The sequence below is a fragment of the Ovis aries genome, chromosome 24 (assembly GCF_016772045.2).
Source record: "Ovis aries strain OAR_USU_Benz2616 breed Rambouillet chromosome 24, ARS-UI_Ramb_v3.0, whole genome shotgun sequence".
Classification (NCBI taxonomy): domain Eukaryota; kingdom Metazoa; phylum Chordata; class Mammalia; order Artiodactyla; family Bovidae; genus Ovis; species Ovis aries.
Genome location: NC_056077.1, coordinates 21,741,678 through 21,764,931, shown reverse-complemented (window position 1 = coordinate 21,764,931; position 23,254 = coordinate 21,741,678). Strand labels below are relative to the sequence as shown.

Genomic DNA, 23,254 nt, shown 5'->3' with positions numbered 1-23,254 from the left:
AATACATCTGGAAGTTCTTGTTTCACATACTGCTGAAACCTGCTGTTGCTTATTCGCTCAGTTGTGTCCAACTCTTTGTGACCCCGTGGACTGTAGCTTGCCAGGCTTCTCTGTCCATGGAATTCTCCAGGCGAGAATACTGAAGTGGGTTGCCAGTTCTTTCTCTAGGGAATCTTCACAACCCAGGGATTGAACCTGGGTCTCCTGCATTTTAGGCAGATTCTTTACCGTCTTAGCTACCAGATGGTAAAGCTAGGCTTGAAGGATTTTCAGCATAACCTTGCTAGCACATGAAATGACCACAGTTGTGTGGTAGTGTGAATATTCTTTGGATTGCCTTTTTTTGGCATTGGAATGAAAACTGACCTTTTCCAGTCCTGTGGCCACTGCTGAGTTTTCCAAATTTGCTGTCATATTGAGTATAGCATTTTAATGGCATCATTTTTTAGGATTCTAAATAGCTCAGCTGAAATTCTGTCACCTCCACAAGCTTTATTTGTAGTAATGCTTCCTAAGGCCCACTTGACTTCACACTCAAGGATGTCTGGCTCTAGGTGAGTGACCTAGATACCGTCGTGGTTATCTGGATCATTAAGAACTTTTTTGTATAATTCTCCTGTGTATTCTTACCACCTCTTCTTAATCTCTACTCCTTCTGTTAGGTCCTTACTGTTTCTGTCCTTCATTGTCCCCATCCTTCATGAAACGTTCTCTTGATATCTCCAATTTTCTTGAAGAGATCTCTAGTCTTTCCCGTTCTATTGTTTTCCTCTATTTCTTTGCGTCATTCATTTAAGAAGGCCTCTTTATCTCTCCTTGCTCTTCTCTGGAATTCTGCATTCAGTTGGATTTATCTTCCCTTTCTCCCTTGCCTTTTGCTTGTCTTCTTTCCTCAGGTATTTGTAAAACCTTCTCAGAAAACCACTTTGCCTTCTTACGTTTCTTTTTCTTTGGGATGGTTTTGGTCACTGCCTCCTGTACAATGTTAGGAACATCCATCCCTAGTTCTTCAAGCACTCTGTCTACTAGATCTAATGCCTTGAATCTATTCATCACCTCCACTGTATAATCATAACGGATTTGATTTAGGTCATACCTAAATCATCCCAAGATAGGCACAATAAAGGACAGAAACGGTAAAGACGTAATAGAAGCAGAAGCAATCAAGAAAAGATGGAAAGAATACACAGAACTCTACAAAAAAGATCTTAATGACCCAGATAACCATAATGGTGTATTCCCTCACTCACCTAGAGCCAGACATCCTGGAGTGTGAAGTCAAGTGGGTCTTTGGAAGCACTGCTGCCAATAAAGCTAGTGGAGGTAATGGAATTTCTGCAAAGAAAAATTTCCTAAAAAATTTCCTAAAAGATGATGCTATTAAAGTGCTACAATGAATATGTCAGCAAATTTGGAAAACCCAACAATGGCCACAGGACTGGAAAAGGTCAGTACTCATCCCAGTTCCTAAGAAGGGCAGTACTAAAGAATGTTCAGACCACCAGACAGTTACACTCATCTCCCATGCTAGTAAGGTTATCCTCAAAATCCTTAAGCTAGACTTCAGCATCATGTGAACCGAGAACTTCTAGATGTTCAAGCTGGGTTCAGAAAAGGCACAGGAACCAGAGATCAAATTGCCAGCATTCGCTGGATCATAGAGAAAGCAAGGGAATTCCAGAAAAACATCTATCTCTTTTTCATTGACTATGCTAAAGCCTTTGACTGTGTGGACTATCACAAAGTGTGGAAAACTCTTAAGGAGATGGGAATACCAGACTTTCTTACGTGTCTCCTGAGAAATCTCTGTGTGGGTCAGGAAGCAAGTTAGAATCCTGTAAGGAACAACTGACTGGTTCAGGATTGAGAAAGAAGTATGACAAAGCTGTTTATTGTCACTCTGTTTAATAAAACTATACACAGAGCATATGATGCAAAATGTTGAACCGGATGAGTTAACACACTAGAATCAAGATTGCTGGGAGAAATATTAACAACCTCATTGTGAGGATAATGTCACTCTAATGGCAGAAAGTGAAGAGGAACTAAACAGCCTCTTGATGAGAGTGAAGGAGAAGAGTGAAAAAGCCAGCTTAAAACTAAATATTATATTGAAAAAGCTAAGATCATGGCATCCGGTCTCATCACTTCATGGCAAATAGATGGGGGAAACGTGGAAGTAGTGACAGATTTCCTCTCCTTGGGCTCCAAAATCCCTGCAGATGGTGGCAGCAGCCATGAAATTAGAAGACAATTGCTTCTTGGCAGAAAAGCTGTGACAAACCTAGACAGTCTGTTAAAAAGGAAAGACGTCACTTTGCTAACAAAGACCATATAGTCAAGGCTATGTCTTTCCAGTTGTCATGTACAGATGTAACAGCTTTACCATAAAGAAGGCAGAGTGCCAAACAATCAATGCATTTGGACTGTGGTGTGGAGAAGACTCTTGAGAGTCTCTTGGAAAGGAAGGAGATCAGACCAGTCGATCTTAAAGGAAGTCAACCCTGAATACTCTTTGGAAGGACTGATGCTGAAGCTGAAGCTCCAATACTCTGGCCACCTGATATGAACAGCTGACTTATTGGGAAAGACCCTGATGGTGGGAAAGATAGAAGGCAGAAGCAGGAGAGGGCAACAGAGGATGAGATGGTTGAATGGGATCACCGATGCAGTGGACATGGTGAGATGGTGAGGGACAGGGAAGCCTTGCATGCTGCAGTGGCAGAGAGTCAGACAGCTTGGCTGCTGAACAACAGCAACAAAAAGCCTGGAGGTTTTTCCTACTTTCTTCAATTTAAGCCTGAATGTTGCAATAAGGAGCTCATGATCTGAGCCGCAGTCAGCTCCAGGTCTTGTTTTTATCTGATGTATAGAGCTTTTCCATCTTCGGCTGCAAAGAACATAATCAATCTGATTTCAGTACTGACCATCTGGTGGTGTCCATGTGTAAAGTCGTCTCTTGGGTTGTTGGAAGAGGATGTTTGCTGTAATCAGCATGTTCTCTTGACAAAACTCTGTTGGCGTTAGCCCTGATTCATTTTTGTACTCTGAAAGCAAACTTGCCTGTTATTCTGGATATCTCCTTAATTCCTACTTTCACCTTCCAATCTCCTATGATGAAAAGGACATCTTTTTTTGGTGTTCGTCCTAGAAGATGTTGTGGGTCTTCATAGAACTGATCAGCGTCTTCAGCATCAGTGGTTGGGGCATACACTTGGATTTACTGTATGTTGCATGGTTTGCCTTGGAAACAAACCAAGACCATTCTGGCATTTCTGAGATTATACTTAAGTACTCCATTTCTTACTTTTTTGTTGACTTTGAGGGCTACACCATTTCTTTTAAGGGATTCTTGCCCACAGTAGTAGATAAAATGGTTATCTAAATTAAATTCACCCATTGCCATCCATTTTCTTCACTGATTCCTAAAGATGCTGATGTTCACTCTTGACATCTCTTGCTTGACCACATCCAATTTACCTTGATTCATGGACCTAACATTCCAGGTTCCTCTGCAATATCGTTCTTTACAACATCAGACTCTTTTCACCTCCAGACGCATCCACAGCTGAGCATCGTTTCCGCTTTGGCCCAGCTGCTTCATTCTTTCTGGAGCTCTCCACTCTTCTCCAGTAGCATATCAGACACTTACCAACTTGGGGGTGGGGTGGGGCGTATATTCTGGTATCATTTTTTGACTTTTCATACCGCTCATGGTGTTTTCATGGCAAGAACACTGGAGTGGATTGCCATTTCCTCTTCCTGTAGCCCACGTTTTGTCAGAATCCTCCACTGTCACCTGTCTGTCTTGGGTGGTCCTGCGTGGCCTGGCTCAGAGCGTCATTGAGGTACACGTGCCCCTTCTCCAGGACAAGGCTGTGATCCCTGAAGGGGATGTTGCGGCATGTATGTTGTAGCATGAATGAATGCTTTTTTTTTATGACCAAGCAATATTCATTATGTGGAGATACCACTTTTTGCTTATTCATCAGTGGTTGGGCATTTAGTTTCTACATTTTGGATATGATGAGTCAAATTTCTATGAACATTTACATACTATTTCTTATGTGCATCTAGTGGAGTCTCTCTTAAACCCTGGAGCATATACCAAATGTTGGACATGCTGACATTAGATCAAGAAGGAATCCCAGATGCATGTAACCCAGCCCCCCTTCTCTGACAAATGAGTCAATATCGCTGTCAGCAGAACCAATGATACTGGCAGCCAGGACCTACTGAGAGCTGAGATATGCCAGGCAGGGCGCCGAGCCTTCCCATAGGCTGTCTTATTCCAGCTTCATGATGACCCTCAGGAGAAAGTAGATGTGTGTTACGTGTTTGCCAGTCAGTCCTGTCTGACTCTTTATGACCCCATGGACCGTAGCCGGCTCCTCCATCTGTGAGATTCTCCAGGCAAGAATACTGGAGTGGGTTGTCATTTCCTTTTCCAGGAGATCTTCCCAACCCAGGGATCGAACCCAGGTCTCCTCCATTGCAGGCAGACTCTTTATGGTTTGAGCCTTCTGGGAAACCTAAGTAAATGTTTGTTTCCTTCTTTTAAAAGAGGAAACCGAGGCTCTGCAAGGTGTCTTGCCTGGCCTTAGAGCTGGCCAGTGCCTTTGAGCGCAGGCCCCTCTACCTCCAGAGACTGTGGGACATCGGTGTGCAGGATTAACCCTGTCCTTAGCTTCCTAATTCATCTGACAGCCCTCTGAGGGCAGAAGCACCATCATCTAGCTCTTCTGTGGCCCCTCTGCCTCTCCTGGAAGCATTTATAAGTGAAATCTATCCTTTGTGACCTGTGGAAACCAGACTTTGGGTTGAGGTTTGGGCTTATAATGGATCATGTGTGATCTAACAGCTTATGTTGCAGCTTCCATGTTCTACACGGAAGCCACTGGGCTAAGCACTTAGTGAGCGATGATGCATTTACGTCTTAGTCACTCTGCACAGTAGACTCTTAGCTCCACTTTTCAGAGGAGGAAACCAAGGCTTAGGAGAGCTGAGGAATGCAAGAGGCAGACCACGGAGTGGTTAAGAGCATGGGCCTGGGACCAGCTAGCCTGGCTTTGAATGTTGTTGTACCCACTTATCCTTGGCCAGGTGACGTGACACAGCCTCTTGGTGCTCCTGTGTCCTCCTTTCTGAATGGGGTTCACAACAGCACCTATCAGGTTGGGTGGTTTGGAGCCTTAACAGTGATCACAGAATATAAAAGCAGCCTCGCAGGTTCATGGCACCACCCTTTGTCACAGTAGTCAAGGGCCAAGCCAGGAGTCCAGCTGGCCTGGATGGGCTGTCCCTGAACCACACTGCTTCTCCTGAGTCCGCTGTGCCAGGGCAGGGCTGGTTTGTCACTCTTCGGGGCAAGGATAGAGGGAGAGGATATGCCAAAGAGGGTGTGGATCGTGGAGCGGGTGCCTTGTGACCTTAAGTGTTAATGCCTCTGTGCTTTACCTCTTCATCTGGAAAAGAGAAGTGATAAGAGTGACAGCCTCATGGATTGTTGGGAGGATTGAAAGCTCTGCAATGTGTGTGAATTGCTTCTCTGGTGGCTCAGATGGTAAAGAATCCGCCTGCAATGCAGGAGACCCAGGTTTGATCCCTGGGTCGGGAAGATCCCCCTGGAGAAGGGACCAACTCTGGTATTCTTGCCTGGAGAATCCCATGGACAGAAGAGCCTGGCAGGTTACAGCCCATGGGATCGCAGAGTTGGACATGACTGAGCAGCTAACACCACCGCCACCGGAGTATGTGGAACGCTTGTAGCAGTGCCTGGGAACCTGTGCTGTGTCTTTGGGGTCATTATCGTTTGGTGATTGCCCTCTGCCTGTGTTCCAGGCGTTCCCCCAGATGAGAGCCCCCGGCGCGGAGGGCCTGCTGGGCCCTACCTTCAGTCTCAGCGGCTTGCGCTCTACGCCCAGGCTGCTGAAGCCCTGCTGAAGAGTGGTGCTGCGTACCTGTGTTTCTGTTCACCCCAGCGGCTGGAGCTCCTGAAGAAGGAGGCCCTGAGGAACCGCCAGACGCCCCGGTGAGAGCCCCAGCCTGTCACCGTGCCTCCCTAGGGGCGGCTGTGTTCGTTTGCTCCTGCTGCGTAACAAATGACACCCAACCCACCTACCTCAGGGTTCTTGCAGGTCAGGAGTCTGGGCACAGCTTAGCTGGCTCCTTCGGCTCAGGGTTTCTCAAAGCCGCCATCAGAGTCTAGGCCAGCCTTGCCATTGCCTCGATTGCTGGGCTCGCCGAGGATCTACCTCCATCCCTCTCAGAGGCTGTTTCCTGGAGACAACAGTCCCGGCCGAGTGGGCCTCTCTCCACCGGGCAGCTCACCACTTGGCAGCTGGTGTTCCTTCAGGCGAGCCAGGGAGAAGGCAGTGGGCAGGGAGGGGAGCGAGCAGGGTGGAAGCCGCAGCCTCTGTGTCACCCAGTCGAGGAAGTGACGTCTCGTGGCTGCGTTGTGCTCTGGTCACTAGAAGGAAGTCAGGAGGGCCAGCCCGCACTCGAGGGCGGGGAGGACACAAAGCAAAAACACCAGGATGGATATCTCAGGGGCCGAGTCAGCTCTGCCTGCCGCCCTGGGCCTCAGGCGTGTAAGGTCATTTAATTTCTCTCTTATTTGGGGACTTCCTGGTGGTCCGGTGGCTGAGATGCCACACTCCCAGTCCGGGGGCCTGGGTTCAATCCCTGGTCAGGGAGCTGGATCCCACGTGACGCAACTTCAGAGTTCACGTTGCTGTTGTTGTTTAGTCGCTCAGTCACATCCAACTGTTTTGCAGCCCCATGATCTGTAGCCTGACCCCATGGACTGTAGCCTGCCAGGTTCCTCTGTCCATGCAGTTTCCCAGGAAAAAATACTGGAGTGGATTGCCATTTCCTTCTCCAGGGGATCTTCCCGACTCAGGGATCAAACCTGTGCTTCCGTATCGCCTGCATCACGGGTGGATTTTTTTTTACTGCTGAGCCACCTAAGAAGAGCAAGAGTTCACACACCACAACTGAAAAAAAAGATCCCACGTGCCAGCACAGCCAAATAAATAAATAGATTAGTAAAATCTGTCTCATGTTCAGGAAGGTGTATATGCAAAGATCTGTCCCAGCCCTGACTCTGGCTCTCCGATTCCTTCTCCAGAGACAGTCCAAAGGTGTCTCCTCCAGAGACATGCAGTGAAGACCCTGATGAATGCGTGCTATTTCCCCTCCTTCTCTGCTCAAATGGTATCACACATATCATATCATGCAGCTTATAGATGCCGCTGACTGTGATGAGGATCAGTCTGTGTGAGTCCATAAATTTCCTTACACTTGCAAACTATTCTGTCACAGGGCTGAGTCCTCACTCACTTCATCAGTTCCTTACTAATGAACATTCATGTTACCTCTAATTTTTGTATTAAAAATTGAGGGTGCTGAGGAGCAATGTTGATGTCCATCATGTGGCATGTCTGTAGAGTGTGTGTGTTGGGTTACCCCCCTAGATTTGGAGTTGCAGGGTCAGTTTGCGGCTTTGATAGATACTGTCTAGTGGCCCTTTATTAGCTTGTACTCCCATCAGCATAGCATTCAAGTTCCAGTGTCAGTGATCTCTTTGGACACGGGCTTGGATATTCATACAAGGTCACGACATTCACTGCAGCATTGCTTTTTAAATCATAAACAGTCTGTTTGCCTGTTGACGGGTTATTTTTTTTTAATTACCATTGTGCTCTGTCTTGGAATCCATGAAGCCATTTATGATTGAACATTTAGGTCAGTGTAGAGGACAGTGCTTTCAAGGGTAATATTTGTGTGTCAGGACACTTTTGGGAGCAAGTAACAAATACTCTGTTTAAAATGGACAAACTGGAGCTTCTCACACTTTAATGTGCAGAAGAATCACCTGAAGGTCTAGTTAACGGGCAGCTTCTGATGTAGCAGTTCTGGGGAGGGGCTGAGATGCTGCATATCTGACAAGCTCCCAAGTGAGGCTGATGCTAGCAGTCCACAGACCACATTTGAGTGGTCAGAGCATAGACCACGTAGACATTTGTCTTCTCATTCTGCAGCAGCTGGAGGTGTGGGACTACGGGATGAAACCAGCAACTCTGAGAAGGCGGGACTCTCTCTTGTTTTCTTGCTGCCTCCCTTGCTGCCTCCCTCCCTCAGTCAGTTCCAAGTAGCTGCAGCAGCTTGTGGCTCACTCTCAGGCTCACTTGGAGAGAAAAATCTTTCCCAGAATCTTGATCATCCTCTCCCTGCCAGGCATACATCTCGTTGAATCTCAGTGACTAGAATGGTCCACTGTGGACAGGTCAGTTGTATAGAGGAATGGGATCGCACACTTAGCAACACTCATCGTGCTTCACCCGCTTGGGTGACATTTGACCAGGAAGAATGTCAACCAGGGAAGAAAGGAAACAGACTTGAGTCTGCTGTGCTATGTTATTACACTTAGTTCTCCCACACAACAACCTTATTATCTCCATTCAAGACTGAAGAAACTGCTGAGAGAGGTAAATGACCTGCCCAGGGTCACGGTTATCAGACACATGGCTACAGCTCACACCCATCACCAATGCTCTTAATAACTCTCAGCTCCCGCTCTGCTTCCCAACAGGTATGACAATCGGTGCCGGAGCCTGAGCCAGGCACAGGTGGCCCAGAAGCTGGCCACGGACCCCAAGCCTGCCATCCGCTTCCGTCTGGATGGGGAGGCGCCAGCCTTCCAGGACTTGGTATACGGCTGGAATCGGCACGAGGTGGCCAGCGTGGAGGGGGACCCGGTCATCCTGAAGAGCGATGGCTTCCCCACGTACCACCTGGCCTCCGTGGTGGATGACCACCACATGGGCATCAGCCACGTGCTGCGGGGCTCCGAGTGGCTGGTCTCCACCTCCAAGCACCTGCTCCTCTACCAGGCTCTGGGCTGGCAGCCCCCACACTTTGCCCACCTGCCCCTGCTCCTCAACAAGGATGGCAGCAAGCTGTCCAAGAGGCAAGGGGACATCTTCTTGGAGCATTTTGCTGCCACTGGCTTCCTGCCGGACGCCTTGCTCGACATCATCACCAACTGCGGTTCAGGGTTTGCAGGTACCCACTCCCCTGAGAGGTCCTGGAGAGACCGTAGTGGTGAGGAGCTGGGGCCCTGGGTCAGGCTACCTGGCCTTCGGTCCCAGCTGTGCTGTCCAAAGGCTCTGATTTTTTTTTAGTTTATTGATCTTATTTTATCATGGTTTGCGGGCTTCTCATCGTGGTGGCTTCTGTTGAGGAGCACAGGCTCTCGGTGCACAGGCCTAGTTGCTCCGAGGCATGTGGGATCATCCTAGATCAGGGGTCAAACTGGCGTCCCCTATGTTGCAAGGTGAATGCTTAGCCACTGGACCACGAGGGAAGCCGTGGCTGTGTGATCTCATATGAGTTCTTTCTTTGTCCACCGTTTATTGAGCCAGGCACCATGTTAAGTTCTGGGGCTACAACAGTGAGCAAGGTATAATCCCTGGCCTCAAAGGAGCTTATGATCTGTGAGCCTTGGTTGCCTCATCTGTAAAATGGAGCTAAGCGTCTTCCTCTCTGAGTTAAGTTCGGGTTCACTGAGCTCTTATGGGGCGCCAGCACAGTATCTGCTACACGATAAGCACAAAAACTACAGATCCTGTGATTATTGCAGTTACGTTATTAGAGTAGAGTAAGTATGTTCTCTGGGAGTATTACTAGTATTACGGTGACCCTAGTTTATTCCAAGCTTGACCCAAGACATCAGGCCCACCTCTTGATGATGCGCAAAGTAGAATGACCTCTTTGGTCAGGGGTGGTTTCTGAAAACATGGCCATAGTCTGCCTCCTGCTTTTTCTGCTCTTATTTAAGCCTTAAAATACCCATGAGAGAGATGTATTATCACCACTGTTTGTTAGAAGCTTATGAGGCCCAGAGAGGTTGAGTAGCTCAACAAAGTCTCACAGCTAGTGAAGGATGTGGCAGAGGCGCAAGGCTGACCAGGATGCCACTGACTGCGTGGGATGGAGCTGCGGTTCGAGGGAAGCAGCTCCTGGCTCAGCTCTCTCACTCTGGCTGCAGTTTGAAATCTCCCAGGAAGCTCGTAAAGTACACTTCTGCTCGGACCCCGTCTAAAACCAGTCAGTCGGGATCCCTGGCCCACAGCCAGACAGTTGAGCAGGCTGTTCTTGCAGCTCATGTCTTTGAGGGCAGTGAGGGTTGATATGGGCAGATTTTATTTTCAAGATTTTTTTCCTCCTTAGTGCCAGAACCCTTTCTGCAAATGAAAGCTCATCCGGACCCTTGATATGTAAAATGACTAGAAATCAAGTCTGTTTGGTCACCCTTCCTTGTGATTGAAAATGCGTTGGTGATGGGTGGTTTATAGGGGAGTGGGGTGTTGGAACGCTGAGCAGCTGGGCCTCTTCACTTGCAGAGAATCAGATGGGCCGGACCTTGCCAGAGCTGATCGCACAGTTTGACCTGAGCCGGGTCACCTGCCACTCAGCCCTGCTGGACCTGGAGAAACTTCCGGAATTCAACAGGTGAGCGGGGAATCTGGAGCAATCACCCCTGGGAGGAAAGGGCTCACCTGCTGATGCTGGGTCCCCATGGCGGATGTTTTAGTCGGAGTCACGCTTGATTTTGACTGTGGTCTTAGGCTTCTAGTGCTGTGTGACCACAGGTAAGTCACCTAATCTCTTCAAGCCTCTGTTTCCTCTTCTCTAAAATGGGACTGTTACCTTGAGACAGCTCCTCCTGCATGGTCTCTCCCTCCATCAGGCCAGATCCATGGTGCCCGACCCTAGCAGGCTCCTCCAGTACTGGAGGTGTAGAGGTGGCCTCCCAACTGAGAGCTCAGGGATCGTGAGGCTGCATGCCCTGGCCTCGGAGTGCTGTCTGCGTGATGGGGCAGAGGCCAAAGGGGTGGCCCCGCTATCAGCTGCTTTGGGGAGCAGGGATCCAGCAGAGAGAGGTGTCAGGTACCTGGGTTTGTTTGCTGTCCTGTCCTCCATGACCAGCCCCAGGTTCTGGGCTCATGTGAAGGCTGGAATGGTAATATATCTTTTTAACTTGCTGAGAATTTTTTTAAGAATGTGGCCAGTAACAGTACTGGCCTTGTGCCACTGTTCAGTTAAATTAAGCCTCAAGCTGTTTTGCACGGAGAAAGTGCTCAGTAAAATGGCAGGTTTGTTCTTTGTCATCAGTGTTACGCTTGATCAACCTTTCCCCAGCCCAGCCAATACAGTGAGTGAGTGCTGTCTCGCCATGCTTTTCACATCTCAAGTAGTTCTTTCCTCTGAAGGTTTCCCTGGTGAGTCAGTGATAAAGAAACCGCCTGCCAATTCAGGAGACACAAGTTCGATCCCTGGGTTGGGAAGATCCCCTGGAGAGGGAAATGGCAACCCATTCCAGAATTCTTGCCTGGGAAATCCCATGGACAGAAGAGCCTGGTGGGCTGTAGTCCATGGGGTTGCAAAAGAATGAGACACGACTTAGAGACTGAACACCACCACCACCACTTCTCTCTGAAACCTCCAGCCGCAGTTACAGTTTGGATCCCTGTTGCCACATCTCGGGCTAAGGGCATTAGTGGGAAAGCCAATGGACAGGTCTGTAGTTAGGGGGACTGGGACTCCTAGATGCCTCCTCTTGAGCTGGTTTGGGGACAGGCTGTCAGTATTTTACTTGGGTGAGCCCAGGGGGTTCCCATCAACTGCATTTGCCTCAAGGATGTTACTTCTCCCATCAGATGGGGTCACTTGTATGATTTTGCCCTGTTGTGCATTTAATGAGAGCAGATGTCAAGAAGTTAAATAACGAGGCAGGTTCAAGTTCATACTGTAGTGGTGGGTATTTCTGCTTTTGTTTATTTGAGGAGGGTGGGGAGGGATGCTGCAAGGCTTGTGGGATCACAGGTCCCCAGCCAGGGATTGAACCTGGGCCGTGACAGCGAGAGCACCGAGTCCTATAACCACTGGGCATCTCTTGCATGGGACATTCAGGACCAAGTGCAACAGGCACGTTGAAGACAGCTTGTGTACCACCTTTCTTATCACGGAGAAAGTGCCATCCTGGGGAGCAATGGGGTCAGAACAGGGACGATACTTGGTGACCCATTCCAGTCCTCCACAAAGCACGAGGGGAGTCAGAGGAAGACGGCTTTTGCTTGCAGTTGATGCCTGCAGGTTTCATACAGCGGAAGCTGTTCGCTTTAGGTAGTTCTGTAATCAAGCCACTGCTATGACTTATTTCAGTAGCAGTACTAAAGATAGTAGTTGTCATAGCAGTGCTGGTGGCTTGGTGAAGGTAGTAGTAATAACCGACGTTTGTCTAGCATGTACTGTGTCGCAGGCGTGGATCCCTGGACCTTATGTGGATTATCTCAAGCATGGCCACTAAGGTCTCTTGATGTCTTTCTTCCTGCTGCCTTATCTAGCTACAGAGGTCCTAGAAACAGCTTTAGTACAATTTCATGTGATTTCTCTTCATTTGTTTTTTTTTATTTATTTTGTTGTGCCTGGCAGGCAGTATGTGGGATCTTAGTTCCTTGACCAGGGATGGAACCTGTTCCCCCTGCAGTGAAAGCATAGAGTCCTAACCACTGGACCATCACCAGGGAATTCCCTTTATTCATTTTAGAAAATGATGTTTTGGGGCCATGGCATGCTCCGGATTTGCTTCCCAGAGGGTCTTGTCCTTCCATCCTCTGCCTCACTTAAGCCTCTGCTCAGACTCCCAGCCCGTCTCCAGCTCCCAGACGTGGTAGCCACACTGGTATACACGGACAGCCCCTCCTTTACTCCGCCCAGCGCCCTGTGAGGGAGGCTACGTTGTCCCCATGGTAACAGATGAGCATCCTGAGCTCTGAGTGCTTGTGTCACTTGCTGCAGATGTCCGGCAAGGCTGGCTTCACTCACAGGCCTGCCCGATCTCAGAGCTCATGAGATGGTCATCCATCCCTTGCTGCCTGCCTTTCTTCTACACCAGGGACAGGAAGGCACACTCCTCCAGAACAGCCCTTGGCCCTGTGCTGTTCACGCCCTGGGTCCCTCCAGTCCTGCCAGGGACAGGGTGAGGGCAGCCCAGGGACTGAGGACTGACAGGGCCTGGTTTGAGGCTTGGAGTCTTAGAGACTGCTGCTTCTGAAGGAGGGAACAAGGTGGTTAGAAGAATTCTGAAAAGGAGAAAATTTGACCTGACAGCAAAACTTGAGCTTTTTAACTGAGTCCTGAATTCAAACAATAGCTCAGGGGAGGGCAGCAGGTCAGGTGAGAGGCGCTGGGGAGCTGAGTCACGGGCAGACCGTCGGGAGTCTCCCCGCTGCTCCAGCCCGGCTGGAGGGAGAGCATCCCCTGGAGGGAGTCATTCTGCAAAGCCCACCCGCTCCTCTGGGGAGGAGGGTTTTGGCAGGGCTGGGGGTGGCCGCAGCAGCATGGTCCCTTGGCTTCTCCTGCAGGCTGCACCTCCGCCGGCTGGTAGGCGACGAGACCCAGAGATGCCAGCTGGTGGGCCAGCTGCAGGCACTCGTGGAGGAGGCGTTTGGGAACCAGCTGCAGGACAGAGAGGTGCTAGACCCAGCCTACGTGGAGAGGATCATCCTGCTGAGACAGGTGGGTCAGGAGCCTGGAGACCCAGGGAGCAGGTGGCGTCCCACTCCCCTCCCTTCCCATGTCAGGATTCCACCCCCCCAACCTCCAGTGCATTCAGTGACCACCTCTCTCCCCAGGGTCACATTTGCCGCCTGCAAGATCTGGTCTCCCCAGCATATTCCTACCTGTGGACCCGCCCTGCGGTGGGTCGAGCGCAGCTGGGTGCCATCTCGGAGAAGGTGGACATCATTGCCAAGCGTGTGCTGGGGTGAGTTCCCACAGGCGGAGCTTGGGGTCTGCACCTGCCTCCCCTGTCTCCCTCCCAGGGCCCTCTCCACTCCAGGGCTTGGCAGTCAGGCCTGCAGTCCGGCCCCAAAGCTAGCGAGAGGTTCTCAGTGAGAGGGTCACTCATGGTACTGAGAAGCCTGGGCTCCCCTGGAAGATGCAGTGGTTCTGGCTCCAGGGTTGGACCCACCTGGTTGCCACTGCGGCCCAGCCACTCACTGACCCAGTTATTAGGTTGGTGCAAAAGTAATTATTGTTTCAGACTCTGAAGTCATTATAACTAGGCTCAAACACATCTTCATTCATCAAAATTGGAACCATATAATCAACACATTTTTGCCAACGAGAAATAAGTTTGCTTATTCCTAGAGCATAAAAATCTGTGCTTCAGGATAGAAAGTGATGTATAATAAAACCACATTTATTTAAGAATCTATTCTGATATCAACAAAGCCAAACCATTAATTACTTTCACACCAACCTAATAGTTCACCTGCCAGGTGATTTCAGTTTGTCCAGGTTCCTGCTCATCCTTGAGTTTCCCTTTCCTCCCCTGTAGGGTGGGGATGATACTAGGTCTCATTGTTCACAGTCACAGGGCTCTTTAGATTGTGAGGGCACAAAGTGCAACCAAAACTGGCTTAAGCAAGAGGGAAGTGATTCATGTACATCATTGCAGAGGCCAGAAGGGCCGACTTGAGGCCCAGGTTAACGCAGGGGCCAAAAATCATGGCACCGACACCTTGTTTCTCCCTCTGCCCCTTTGACTTTCTGCTGCATACTGTCCCAGGCCAGCCGCTCCTTCTGCAGAGGTTCTGTATTAGATGGATACGTGCGTGTCTCCCTTACCTGCATTTGGATCAGGTAGTTCAAGGCTGAACAGCTTTTGTCCATGTCTCTAGGGTCCTGCTGTCTTTAGGTTTTGCCTATGCTCTCCACCCCCTCTCTTTTTTTGGGCTGGGGGGTAGGCTACACTGGGTCTTTGTTGCAGCAGGAGGACCTATTGCAGAGCACAGGCTCAGTAGTGGTGGCATGTGGGCCAGGTTTTGCTCTTGTCCCCATGGTCCGTGGTGGCTCACAGTTCAGCCAGAGGAGGAAGGAGGAAAGGGAGAGGGGACGGGGCGCTCCTTCCCCTCGAGGCCCTGGCTTAAAAGTTATACATGTTTCCACTCACATCCTGCTGGCCTTAACGCCTGCCTTGTGGCCACGCCAAGCTACAAGGGAGTCCAGAAAATGTAGTTTCTACCTTGGTGGCCACATGCCCAGCTGAAGATTGTCTTAGTATACATGAGAGGGAGAAAGGATCCTGGGGATCAAAAGCTGCCTCTCTCACAGTCCCCACTGTGGGGGTAAGAGGGCTGAACCGCAGCCCCCGACTCCAACCGTGTCTTGAAATTCACTCTGATGGGGCCTGATTGGCCTGGTTTTTCTGCCTCCGAGCCAGTCACAGAGGCCTGGAGAATGTGATACATTGACCAGCCTAGGTTAGGTCATATGCGGGGCTTTGAGTGGACCCCCAGCCAGAGCTCGTGGGCTGAGGATGGAGCCAAGTCATTCCACAGGGAGTGTTAGGGCCCTGGTATCAGGAGGAAGGGCAATGTGGGCTGAGCAGCAGACCCCACAGATGTCCATTTTACTTAACTTCCCAGTTTTGTCTTGAAGATTATGTTTGATAGGAATAGTAAACACTTGTTTGTGTACTTGCTTACACACGTGTGTGCAATATGTTATATATCATATACATTAAATATGTCGATAGCTAGTGGGAAGCTGCTGTATAGCACAGGAAGCTCAGTTCAGTGCTCTGATGACCTAGAGGGTGAGATGGCGAGTGGGAGGGAGGCTCAAGAGCGAGAGGATATATGTATACATATGGTTGATTCATTTTGTTGTACAGCAGACAGTAACACAACATTATAAAGCAATTATGCTCCAATAAAAACATAATACACACAAGATATGTGCACATATATATATGCTAGTGGCAAAGAGCTCGCCTGCCAAGGCAGCAGACGAGAGACACAGGTTCCATCCCTGGGTCAGGAAGATTCCCTGGAGAAGGAAATGGCAACCCACTCCGGTATTCTTGCCTGGGAAATCCCACGGACAGAGGAGCCTGGCGGGCTACAGTCCATGGGGTCGCAGAGAGTGGGACACAACTGAGCGCCCGTGCACGTGACACGGTGTGCACTGTGCACGCGCCTATACCCTTAAGTTCTCGGCAACCTAATAAAGGAACCGCTATTGTTATCCCCACTCGACAGATGAGAAAGCTGAAGCCCAAAGTGGCTAAGTAACTTACTTAAAATCATGCAGCTGGTAAGTTGGAGGAGCAGGGATTGAAAGTCCAGCCGGCTGGGGTGAGAGGGTGGATGTAGTGTCGTGTTCTCTGTTGCTTCTTCTTGGCGTGAAATGCTTGGATAGCACCTGATAACAAGAAATCATCACTATACCGTTAAAACATACATTTTGAAAAGATAAGAATGTAATTAACGTGGCAAAAATACAAACAGTCCAAGAGGGTTTATAGCAAAAATTGTCTTCCCTCGTACTCAGCCCCCAACAGAAAGACAGTCCCAAATAGCAGTTTCCTTTGTGAAAGGTCTGCATAGTCAAGGAAATGTGTATATAACTCCATTCTTGCAGACTTTTAATTTAAAATTTAATTGTTATTCGTTCATTCAAACCTCTTGAATGTGGGTTTAAAACCTAGAAATTATTTTTAAATGTATATATCAGGAATCCTATTGTTTAAAAATTATTTATTTATTGATGTCGTTTTGGCTGTGCTGGGTCTTCACTGCTGTGCAGGCTTTTCTCTAGTCGAGGCAAGCAGGGGCTACCCTCGAGCTGCGGTGCATGGACTTCCTACTGCAGTGACTTCTCTTGTGGCGCTGAGGCTCTCGGGCGCGTGCGCTCAGTAGTTGTGGCTCCCGGGCTCTAGGGCGCAGACTCAGTAGGTGTGGCTCCCGGGCTCTCGGGCGCAGGCTCAGCGGTCCTGGCTCCCGGGCTCTCGGGCGCAGGCTCAGTAGTTGTGACTCCTGGGCTCTAGAGCGCAGGCTCAGCGGTTGTGGTTCCCGGGCTCTCAGGCGCAGGTTCAGCAGTCCTGGCTCCCGGGCTCTAGAGCGCAGGCTCAGCGGTTGTGGCTCCCGGGCTCTCGGGCGCAGACTCAGTAGGTGTGACTCCCGGGCTCTCGGGCGCAGACTCAGTAGGTGTGACTCCCGGGCTCTAGAGCGCAGGCTCAGCGGTTGTGGCTCCCGGGCTCTCAGGCGCAGGCTCAGTAGTTGTGACACATGGGCTGTTTAGCTCCTTGGCATGTGGGATCTTCCTGAATCAGGGATTGAACCTCTGTCTCCTGTATTGGCAGGTGGATTCTTTACCACTGAGCCACCAGGGAAAACCCATGAATCCCATTTTTAATCCTTACCCCTCATCTGCCCCATTCCAGAACCCTCTCTGAATTTACTACTCTTTTTAATTATATCTAGATAATCCTTATTTTCCACCTCTTTACACAAAAGATACCATATAGTACAATCACACTGGTATCTTTTGGGGGTTTTTGGCTTAATTTTATTTTTTTTTATTGAAATACAGTTGATTTACAATATTGTTAGTTTCAGATGTACAACATAGTGATTCAGTATTTTTACGGATTGTACTCCGTCTAAAGTTTACAAAATAATGGCTATATTTCCCTGTCTTTTTTGTTTTTTTTCGCTTGTTTGTCTGTTTGTTTTTCACTTAACAGCATATCTTTAGATCTGTCCAGGCTTAGAGGGTATCCTCCTCCTCCTCCTCTCAGCTACACCTAGTCCCTTATCATACCACGTCACCATGATTTATTTAACTCCTCTCCTGCTGATGGACATTTGCTTCCAAATTTGCTGTTACAAACAATGCCACAGTGAATAACCTTGAATAGACACCATTAAGCACCCTTGCAAGCATATCTCCAGGCTAAATTTCCCTGAGGTATTATTAATAATACTCTGTTAATTTAGGACATTCCATATGAGGCTGTCCTAGTTTACCAAACTAATGTCTTCCCTCCCCACACCTGCCATGGGATTAGGTTTTGGGGGCACTCTGGGGCTCCCACTCAAGGCAGGAAAGCTGACACCCACATGTTGAGCAGCATCCAGTCCTGTTGAAGGCCCTCTGCCCATGCCAAATCCTGGGCCAGCTCTTATTAACATATCCTGGCTGCCATCACAGGCCTCCTGGGGCCTGTCACTTTCACCAGCTCCTTGGCAGCCTGCTTCCCTATAATGACATTGAGGAGCTTGTTGGTTTTTATCTCATACTACATTCTTTTTTTTTTAAGTATGATTGATTTACGATGTTGTGTTAATTTCTATGGTACAGCAAAATGATTCAATTATACATATAGGTACTCTTTCGTATTCTTTTTCATTATGGCTTATCATGAGATATTGAATATAGTTCCCTGGGCTATACAGAAGGACCTTGTTATTTATCCATTCTATATGTAATAGTTTGTATCTGCTCACCCCACACTCTCAGTTTTTCCCTCCCCCCACCACACCTTCCTTGGCAACCACAGCTCTTTTCCTTATGTTTCGTAGACATGTTCATTGTGTCGTATTTTAGATTCCACATAGAAGTGATATCACATGGTATTTGTCTTTTTCTTTCTGACTTGCTTCACTTAGTATGATAATCTGTAGGTCCATCCATGGTGCTGCAAACTGTATTACATTTTATATTTTCAACATTTCCTCTTCTCCATTTCATAAATAACAGCAGTCATGTGGTCTAGTTTTAAGATACAATAAAAATGGTTACATTTCTCAAAACTGAATTGCTCAAGTACTGGAGTGAGTAAGGAAATGTGCCCTGGAAGGCCATTGGTTCCAATTTCCTCATGAACCCTGTTTCTGAGCTGGAAGCCTGCCAGCTTCCCATGTAAGCCAGCATGGGGGATGGAGTGTCTGGCCGTTTCAGGAGCAGTCAGTGTCAGAGTTGGTGTCAAGGATTGTCTGCACTAGTGAAGGTCTCCAGCCTTGGCCCGTCTTTAGTTCTGCTCCCATCCCTTGCTCTAATTCTGAATCAGGGCTGGGACGAAGTTTTTGCAAGTCCAGCCCTGACTAATTAGGAACTTTCTCTTGAGCTCAAACCTGCTTTTGGAAGAGGGTCTCAGCTGGACTGCCAGGAAAGTGGGGAATGGTTGTTGGCCCATTGTACCTCCTGAACTGTTTCAGTTTGTGGGCAAAGAATGGTTACAGCAAGTGGTGGCAGGGCCATCACTGGTGCTGGGTTCTCCTGATGTCTTTCTTTCTGCTCTTCTCTGCTACGTCCCCTGGAAGTCTTTGTTTATTTATTTGGTTGCACTGGGTCTTCATTGCTGCATGCAGGCTTTCTCTAGTTGCGGCAAGCGGGGGCTACTTTGTCGTTGGAGTGTGCAGGCTTCTCATTGTGGTGGCGCCTTTGTGGAGCCCGGGCTCTAGACTCACGGGTTTCAGCAGATGAAGCACTCAGGCTCAGTAGTTGTGGTGCCTGGGCTATGATGCCCTGACGCATGTGGAATCTTCCTGGACCAGGGATCGACCCCAAGTCCCCTCCATTGGCAGGTGGATTCTTATCCACGTACCACCAGGAAAATTCCAGAGGTCTTGAAGCCATGTTTCACGTCATTTCTCAGAGGGCTTCATTCTTCCGTCGTATATCTAACTCATCCGTAAGTTTCTTTTTATAAGATCTCATACTTTCGAGTTCTTACTGTCTGTTCAGCCAGGGCACTCCGTGCTCTTCAAGTTTTAACTCAGCCCCACCATAGCTCTGTGAGGTGCAGAGACTATTATTATCCCCACTTTACAGGTGAGAAAACTGGGGCATGAAGATTGCATGACACAGGTAGTAATTAGTAAATCCTCTCACGGTATCCTCTGAGTTTCCCTTTTTTATGCGCACTTGCTTGGAGTCTCTGTGTTTGTAGTCCCTTGGTTGCTGTTTCTTCACCAACTAGGATGGGAGTAGTAGATATCTCCCTGCACTTCCAAGCAGGCTTGAACATCGATTGTGCTATTAATTTATCAATATGTTGTAGCTGATGGATAAGCTTCTGAAGTCCTCCCTTCCACCCACTTGCCATTGGCCTGTGCTGGCCCCTCATAGACTGGCTCTCTTCTAGACTTTTAGAAGGACCTGGTACAAACTTAACTCAGGACGTGCTGAATGGAGAACTGAAGAAGCTGTCAGACGGTCTGGAAGGCATCAAACACAGTAACGTGATGAAGCTCCTCCGAGTGGCCCTCAGTGGGCAGCAGGTGAGGCAGGCGGCTGGACTGGACTGGACTGGAGCCCTCTTTTACCCACTCAGCTGACGTTGACCAGTAGCACTAAGTGTATGTGGGCTACAGAGATGAAGGAAACATGAGCACCTGCCCTCATTCAATCATTCAACAGATAGAACCCACTGTGCAAGCACCATGCTAGGTGCAGTGGATCCAGTAATGAGTGAAACACACATGCTGCCCCCTTGAGAGACCTGGCAGTTGACTGGGGGAAGGGACATACCAACCCAGGGAGACCAGGCCCCGGGACCCATCCTCAGCCTCAGAAATTGAAGCTCATAAAGTGCACACCCGGCTCCTTGGGGTGCAGGCACCGGTGCCAGCGTTGGCTTGGGCGTAACTCCTGCAGCTGAGGCCGGGTGTGTGTTCCTCAGGCAGTTTAAGGCAACGTTTTCTCTTGTTTGTCCTCAGCAAGGACCTCCGGTAGCTGAGATGATGGTGTCTTTGGGACCAAAGGAAGTGCGGGAACGAATACAGAAGGTGCTCTGCAGCTAGAGAGAAGGTGGCAGGCCGCTGGAGGTGGCCGCAGGAGCTGTACTCGCAGGAGCCGCCCTCGGGGGAGAGGAGCAGGAGGCCTGGGCCCGGCAGGAGCTTGCGGAAAGAACCAGGAGTGGACACAGAGCCTCTGGGTGCACAGTGCATTTGTGGCTCCACGCCAGGCCCATCCTTATCAGCTGGCCGCGGACACCCAGACCTGTCTCACCTCCCTGAGTCTGGAAAGGAAGGCTTCACATCTGATTGTGACACCCCAGTACACAGCAGAGGTTAGGAGCTGCCTCAAAGAACAGTGGCAGCTCGAGCTTCAGTCTGCCTGGGCTGCCATGATGGAAGACCACAGACTGGTGGCCTAAACAACAGGAAGTGATTCTCTCACAGTTCCAGAGGCGGGCAGTCCAAGATCAGGGTGTTGGCAGGTTTCGTTTCTCCCGAGGCCCCTCTCCTTGGCTTGCACACAGTTGACTTTTTGCTCTCTCCTTCCACAGTCTTGCCTCTGTCTATGCCCTCGGTGTCTCTGTCCAAATGCCTTCTTCTCACGAGGACACCAGTCAGATCAGGTTAAGGCCCAGCCTCACAGCCCAGTTTGGACTTCATCACCTCTTTATCATCCCTGTCTGCAAATTCAGTCACATTCCGAGGTACTGGGAGGTTGGAGCTTCAACATGAGTGTTGTGGGGAATATTTTGTCAGCCCATATGTAACAGCTTGGCAGCAGCCTGGACCCTTGGACTCCAGTTCTCAAACCCAGTTTGACTTTGGAGCAGTGATTGACAAGCAGGCCTGAACTGTCTGTCAAACCTTCTTTGGGGCTGCCCAGGGGGAACACTTAGGTTTTATACTGCTCTTTGTCCTTGGACTTAGGGCAGCCTGTGTCTCCCTTCCCTAAAGGCTATATCTTCCTCCTTTCCAGTTCTCCAGAACAAGTCCTTAGACTGGAGACCTTCACTCTGCCTATTTTTCACCTTCATATTCACCGCCTCCTTCCACCCATTGTTTGTAAATCACTGTCTGAGGGTTTCTGAAATAAGATGTTCTTCTTGGGGTGAATAGGAATAACTCAGCGAAGGGAGGATGGTAGCTGGCTGCAGAGGCCCCCTACAGGGTTTCTGGGCTTCCCCTGTGTGGCCCCCAGTCATCTTCATCACTACCTCCTGGCATTCACATTGAAGAGGACTGCCTTGTGTGATGTGTCGTGGCTTCTGTCTTGTTCCACATGGTGAAGACTCTCAAACAGATACGGATCAGAGGCCTCCTGACAACAGACGTATGAATGGGCCATCTTGGAAGTCAGTCTTCCAGCCCCGGTCAAGCAGCTGGGGCTGACAGATGACAGCAACACTGGGTGACATTTGACTACAGCCTTCCTGAAAGATCCTAAACCAGAACCACTAAGCAGAGTTGCTTCCAAATTTCAGGCACACAGTTATGAGTTAATAAATATGTATTGTTTAAAGCCACCAGGCTTTAGGATTATTTGTCACCCAGCAGTTGATTGCTAATACACTCTCCTTGTCCAGGGGAAGAAGGAAAGGGGATTAAAGAATTTGCTGAGTTTCACAGAGACCTAATCATTCTTTGAAAAGTATATCACATACTTTGATGACAAGCAGTGAAAACCAGTTCTGCCTAGCTTAGGTTTTTTGGAGACTTTATAGGAGTTTAAATTTCTGAGAAAGTCAAAGAATCTATGGGAAAACCAGAGAACCAGATCTTGGAAAAGACAGGAGCCAGGGAAGCTCTGATCACGTGGGCCACCACAGGAGCTCATGGCCAGTCTTGTCTGTGTTCTTCAATGGGAACACGTTAACTCTTAAATATTTTCTGTTGTGGTTCCTCTGTATTTTTCCCACTCAGTTTTGGATGTGACTCAGCTAAAGATTCAGATACTAAGAAGAGGGTTCTGGTTGGGCTGAGTCCATGTTACCATTCCTCAGCCAGGAATAGGTGGTCCCTTGGGATGATATCCAACAGAGGAAAAGTTCCCAAGGAGAAGTAGGGTACTTTTTCCAGAAGAAGGGGTAATGGCAGAAACAACAAGTACGGCACTGAAAGGACATAGAATAACGATGCTTGCAATTTATTGTGTGCTTACATGAGCCTCAAATACCTGTGGGTTTTAAATTATACTGGTAAATACTTTAGTCCACGTGTTTGAATCTTTAGTCCATTGAATCTTCACATTAGGCATTATTATTCTTGTTGTTATTGTTTCTATGTTTCAGATAGGGAAACGGGGGCTCAGCAAAGTTGATCAACTCTGAGGGTTTAGCATGAGGCATTTGACAACCCAGAGTCCAACCTCAACTCTTGACTTGAGTGACATCAGAGCCTCCAGTTCTAAGATATCGAGTATGCTTATGAGAAACTCTAGCTCTCAGTGAGGGAATGTGGCTATTTTAACAAAGTGGGTGATCAGACTGCTGAGTTGATAAGATGTGGCCACTTCCTCATTTGGAGTGAGTTGTCTGAGAAGCAGCACGTCTCCTGCTCTGGGGTTTTGCTCAGGATCAGAAGAAATGTGTCAGAGGACTTCACAGATTTTAAATAACCTCAGGTCCATCCCCCAGTGCTTTTTTGAGTGAAGTGAAGCA

General features: G+C 48.9%; 1 protein-coding gene across 4 annotated transcripts in view; it reads left to right on the top strand.

The window, feature by feature from the left end:
- EARS2 (glutamyl-tRNA synthetase 2, mitochondrial) overlaps nt 1–22,120 on the top strand; it is a 29,584-nt gene extending 7,464 nt beyond the window's left edge. For all 4 annotated transcript variants that reach the window (XM_042240290.2, XM_004021200.5, XM_042240288.1 and 1 more), the window contains 7 exons: nt 5,842–6,031; nt 8,594–9,066; nt 10,407–10,515; nt 13,431–13,584; nt 13,701–13,831; nt 20,003–20,138; nt 20,577–22,120. In XM_042240290.2, coding sequence (XP_042096224.1) covers nt 5,842–6,031; nt 8,594–9,066; nt 10,407–10,515; nt 13,431–13,584; nt 13,701–13,831; nt 20,003–20,138; nt 20,577–20,660 — 1,277 coding nt within the window. In that variant the 3' untranslated portion in view covers nt 20,661–22,120. The remainder of the gene's footprint in view (nt 1–5,841; nt 6,032–8,593; nt 9,067–10,406; nt 10,516–13,430; nt 13,585–13,700; nt 13,832–20,002; nt 20,139–20,576) is intronic.
- Nucleotides 22,121–23,254: the final 1,134 nt, after the last annotated feature.